The 5,913-nt window shown below is 37.7% G+C and overlaps 1 protein-coding gene across 1 annotated transcript; it reads right to left on the bottom strand.

Annotated features, from left to right (window-relative positions):
- Positions 1–1,715: 1,715 nt before the first annotated feature.
- LOC124453403 (zinc finger MYM-type protein 1-like) lies at positions 1,716–4,161 on the bottom strand. The gene is made up of 3 exons (XM_047004225.1): positions 3,190–4,161; positions 2,604–3,116; positions 1,716–1,790 (listed from the first exon to the last, which is right to left on the bottom strand). The coding sequence occupies exons 1-3, from the start codon at positions 4,159–4,161 to the stop codon at positions 1,716–1,718; spliced, it is 1,560 nt and encodes a 519-aa protein (XP_046860181.1).
- Between the last annotated feature and the right edge of the window lie 1,752 nt (positions 4,162–5,913).

Genomic DNA, 5,913 nt, shown 5'->3' with positions numbered 1-5,913 from the left:
ACACACGTGCCAATTCCTCAATCGGGAAGAAATTCATGGAATTTTGAGCCCCGTGAAATGGCAGTGTCGACATAGTCCTAACTTTCAAAAAAAACAAAAAGAAATAACCTTTCTGAAGGGCTTAGTGTGTTTGGAAGGTTCAGTTTTATTGGAGGTAATTAGAAGAAAATATTTGCATAAGTTCAATATTTAATGAGAAATTTACCATAAACCATTTCTGATCAAATAGCAATTTTGCATAATCCACAAAATCTCCAGGCAGTTTGAATTTACTTCTTATCAAAAAACTCACTTGTGAAAAAAAAGAACAATTAGTTACTGTAACAATGTAATTTTTAAAATAATGGAAATTGTTTTGTTGTCATACGATGCACTATATATTACCTTCTTCCTCAAAGAAACAAGTTTTCATTTGTCTTGTACATGCTTTTTTTGTCGAGTATTGCATGCATAAATTTGTTGATTCTTGTATACATTTTCATGGTTGTATTTGTTTAATTTCGTCATGTTTGGATGCACTGCAGTGTCTTTTGTCTTAGATATTTTGCACGAGGCATTCTTTGAATTACGTTTGCCGTCATTGCGAAGTGTTCTCTCTTCTCTGCTCAATAAATCACACATTTCGGACTTCGTATGTATTTTGACTGTAGTAACGCTGAGCAATACATTATAGTTAAGTCCCAACAAAAATAATTGAATTTTTTTGGTGTTAATCCTGATCAGAGAGGACACTTTACAATGATGGCAATCTTCACAGAATGTCCTCGTGCAAAATATCTAAGACAAAAGACATTGAGGTATCAGGTTACTGTGAATGTGTAAGTGTGATGTGATGTATTGTGTGATGTAAGTGTGATGTAAGTGTGATGTAAGTGTGATGTAAGTGTGATGTATTGTTAGGGTGAGGTGTTGAGACTAGAAAAGCTTAAGAGGGATGGAGCTGCCTTGGGTGTTAAGTGAAGGTTTTAGTTTGGAGATGAGGAGGCTTTCGTGGATCATGAGGTCGAATGTGTCGGAGCAGGATGAGATGATTTTAAAATCGTCTGGCGAAGCAGGGTGGTTGGAGGAGTTACTATGAGAAAGAATACTTGACATTAATGGGTTCGTATAGTGTTTTCTAGTCAAAGAAGAGATCCCCAAGTGTTCCGAGATTCTGGTGTGTAAGTGGCGTGTGGTTTGACCCACATACGACGCGGAACAGCATCGACATGTGAATAAATAAACAACACTAGATATCAGAGACTTGCGAATTTTGTCCTTAACGGGAAGAAATGAAGAGAGTCGTGTGGGGGTACGGAAGACGAATCTGACATTGAGATGAGAGAAAGCAGCGTTGTAGAGACGATTGATTTGTGTGCGGATTTGTAACCAGGGACAGCCGGTGAATGGGAGACAGAAATACACTATTTTCTTTGGGACACTAAGGACAGGTGGTTTCTGTTCGAATTTTGTGTCAAGGAAACAACGGACAATGTGATCGAACATATTAGTTGGATAGCAATCGAGTTTGAATAGTTTTCTGGTGGTTCAATTTGGGCATGAAAAGTCGCATAATTAGAGCAGAGTTTGAAAAAGCGGTGTAATAGGCCAGAGATTAAGTTGTTTTTTGTAAGAAAGTGGGATAAAGCTGTGAAAGTTTGTGAAACGACCGGTGAATGTGGGTTTACGATATACAGAGGTGGTGAATTTGTCGTTTGAGCGGTAAATGTCAATGTCTAAAAACGGTGGTCGTCCATTATTTTCCGTCTCAGAGGTAAAAGTGATGTTGGCGTTTTGATGGTTAATGTAGTCTAAAAAGAGAGGAACGTGATCAAGTGATTTAAAAAGGAGAAAGCAATCATCGACATAACGTCTGTAGAGAACAGGTTTGAATTTCTGGGGACAGTTTTTCAGTCAGTTTTGTTCATGGAAAGACATGAATATGTTGGCAAAAATAGCTCTCTATATATCTATATTCTTGTTAACTTCCTAATTTATTCTGAAGATGTCTTGACTAAAGACGAAACGTCACTCTTTAATAAATTTCATAAAACCAAATTGTTTATGACTATGTTTAAAATTATTTGTTGGGCTCTAATATTTATATTGAAAATTCTGTTTTATATATGAAAACTCATATAAGTACCACCTTAATAAACTGATAAGTAGATTTTAACGTGTCTGGAATTATATTAAATGCTGACTGATAAGCGGGGCGACCCGACTAGCTCTACCGATAACGTTTTCAAGAACGCTTATTTAAGCCATTCCATTAGTCAATAGCCAGATCAGTGGACAATAATCTGGAACTTTATGTCGATCTGGAATAATCTCGTCCGATAAGCGGGGTGGCCAGACCGTTAAGGGAGTCCAATTGCCATCGTGCAATTGGTTCGTTTAAATTTTTGTCTTAATGTGATTGGTTTGACCGATTTCGACTGAAAGCCAACTGAACTAACATAGTCAAGCTCACTGTCTGAATTGAATGTTTATTGTTTCACAGTAATTTACTAAAGCATGATAGAAACTACAATGAGGGCCACCACAAAAATTTAGGAAAATCTTTTACAAATTCATATATTGACATGAATGCTGAAAAACATTTGACGGAAGGACGCCTTTACATCCTCTTCACTTTGCCCGCGTTTCAGTGCTACTTTGACGATACTTGACGTAAAATTCCAATAATCTACGAATTTTGTTCGTTGTTCTTGAATCTTATCTTTCGTCTCGCGAACTTTCGTGACACAGAAGACAATATCGAACTGCTTACTCTGAATGATATTATACAAAACATCCGTAAGACCAAATATTTCCGAAAATATTTTAAGGCAGAACACAAACTGGAAATCTGCAAGAACTTGTCGGTAGCCCCTCGCTTCGTTTAACGTCGTACCGTCAAACTCGTCATCATTTTCGATGATGTATTCGAAAACTTCGAGCAGCTTTGCTCTTGTCTCCAGTACAGCATGGATTAACCTGCTCTGATAGTGCCATCGAACAGCTGTTCCAGTGGGAATGCGTCTGCCGACAACTGTGTCCAACAGGTATGTTCTCTTGGACGAGGCGTGAAAAAAAGGATGAAAGACCAGTGACGGTTTTAAAAAATATACGACACTCTTTAGTTGACGAGACAGCTTGAACAAGGACCAAATTTAATGCGTGTCCGCAACAGTGGATAAAAAGAGCATGTGGATAGTCTTCTCTTACTCGTGTTTGCAAACCGGACAGTTCTCCTGACATCACACTCGCACCGTCATACGTTTGGGCAATCAGTTTTTCGCCGCATCCGTACTCGTTCAGGGTTTTACCGACTTCTTGTTTCAGTCTAGCCGCAGTTCTATCCTCACTTACATCGGTAAATCCAAGAAAGCGCTCCACAGCTTTACCAACTGGGTTGACATAGCCAACTATAGTTGTTAGCTGCGATAAGGTCTTAACGTCGGAGATTTCATCCAGGGAAATAGCGACAAATGGGCTCCTCATCACTTCATCTTTTATTGCTTTCAACATAACGTCCTTGACAGCAACAATCAAATCGTTCTGGATACGATTAGAAAGTCCAGAAAACACGGTTGTTGTATGAAGATGCTGTTCAAGCGTGGGGTCATATGCACTTAGCAGTTTTATCAATTCGACGTAATTGCCCCTGTTGGCAGACTCCTCCAGCTCCACCCGACCTCTGAAAGAAAGTTCCTGTTTGCCAAGAAAGCAAACAACATCAATGAAACGGCAAAGTACTTCTATATTCTTGTGAGCTGAGATGTGTTGACGGGCCTGTTCGTCTAGCTGCATGTCGATGCGTGTACGCCCAAAACTGGCATTCATTAGGCAACTGGACAAGTGTGTCTTCGTTTTCTCGTGTCTGTTGACGGCATTACACAGGTTGGCCAAATCATCGTATCCCTTCTTGCACCAGACTGTCTTGTCTGTTGAGTTGAACAAAAGACACGGCCAGCAAAATAACTTATTCAATTTTGAGGATCCAGCCAGCCATTTGTACTTGTCGTAATTTGACGTCTGAAAACTTCGAATAAAGACTTTACCACTTCGCTTGGATGTTGTATGTAGTCCTTGCAACTCAGGAGTGGGACGGCCACCTTCGACGATCTCTCGTTTCTCGGAAAAAGGTCTCAATCCAAATGAGCGGGATAACAGTGATTCCACAATGCATTCAGTCATGTTGTACAGGTGTCGTGAAAATACCGAATTGTAGAAGTAGAACATAAAAGGATGAAAATTCCTATGCTATATATTTTATAGGAACATCAATCGTATTTATGCCTTACATCAGTTACATGATATCTTGTAGTGACGTACATAACGTGCGTACATTACTCATCTAGATTCATGTATTAGCAATAGAGGAAATAGCAAATCCTACACTTACTCAAACGCGCTACTTAAACTTACGCACTTAACTTTATAATTACGTAAAACTACTCAAATTTCAAGTACATTATCCGCTGTGTAATAACTGCACCTTGTTTATCAAAATATATAAAAAGCCTGTAAATAAATTCTAACATATAGAATACTCACGACTGTTGTAAATAACTTCTTTGCTAGTGAATAAAATAATCACAAAATTTAATAGCGTTCTAGTACATTGAAATCACGTTCAGAGCTCATACGCAAGACTTATATAACGCTAAAGTATAACATGCTACAGATAATATCTTCTACATACATAAATTAGAAATCTACTACTACTTTGAATTAGAAATCAGAACATTACCTTTCGCTGTCAGTCATCTTTTAATAAACGATAACATTAACGGCGTGAATAATTCGGATGTCCAATGTGTTGAATATACGAATATTATTCGTGCGCTGATATGTGTTTAAAATTGCGAGCGTACAAGACTGTTGACCAATCGCTATCAAGCGGCGCCCTTAGAAGGGCCGCTTGCCTTTTCTCGATATTCCTCGAATAAGAAGCCTCCAAATCTAGATTAACGCATGCGCAAATGTTCAAATTGAGCTCCGAAGGCAAGCGCGCTTGCCTTGGTTAATAAATAATTAATTTAATCCACTTAATTTAATACACTTGACTCATCTTACAAGTGTAGCAAAGTGAAACCGAAAACCACGACAGTAAATCGCGTATAAATAGCAAGCATTTCAACTGTAAAGACAATTTAGACAAAAGATTACATTGACATTGTTTAGAACAGAAAAATTTAAACTGATTTTGCTCAGAGATTGATCCAAAAAATTTTTGTTCGGTAAAATGCTTAGGCAAGCGGCGCTTGCCTACGCTTGCATGACCGCACGCCACTGCTGGCAGATAAGCCTTGAAATTTGGCAAAACAGTAAAGTATTTTGCATGACCACTAGGTAATTTTTCTAATGATCATTTATTATTAATTCTAAACAAAATTATTTCAGATTTATATTTAAACTAGTTTTGATTATATGAAAAGATATTTATCATAACCAGTAAGCGTGACACATGAATGAATTTTAACATTCATGTAATTATATGATTAAAGGCTTGTGGGTTACACCATTACATTCTGTTTGTTTTGGCAAATACTATGCTACTGATAATTGCTTATAGCACACCTTGCCTTAACTTACAGAAGATAATAGTATAGTGAAATGCCTAATAAACATCAATGGCATTAAGCTGCCCTTAATAGCAAATTTTCACTCTGATAATCTTTGTCTAACCTTTGGCAGACAAATGTTTTGAGTTTTTTCTCCAACGGTAAATTTCCTGGCACTTAAAGTGGAGATGAGTAAAGAGTTATAATAAACTTGCAAGGTTGGATGTCTGAGCTTTTCTACATCTATGAACTGTCCCTTGTAGTACCTCATTTCTAACTTAGCTCGTCATATAGAGGTGTGAATGGGAGTCTCTGAGGGGTCTATGCCTGACAACTTGGTAGAAATTTTTAAGGCTATATCTTTTTTAGAATAGCATAATTG

This window comes from Xenia sp. Carnegie-2017, unplaced genomic scaffold (assembly GCF_021976095.1).
Source record: "Xenia sp. Carnegie-2017 unplaced genomic scaffold, XeniaSp_v1 HiC_scaffold_25, whole genome shotgun sequence".
Classification (NCBI taxonomy): Eukaryota; Metazoa; Cnidaria; class Anthozoa; order Malacalcyonacea; family Xeniidae; genus Xenia; species Xenia sp. Carnegie-2017.
Note: the sequence above shows the minus strand (reverse complement) of the source record. Positions and strands in the feature narration are given on the sequence as shown.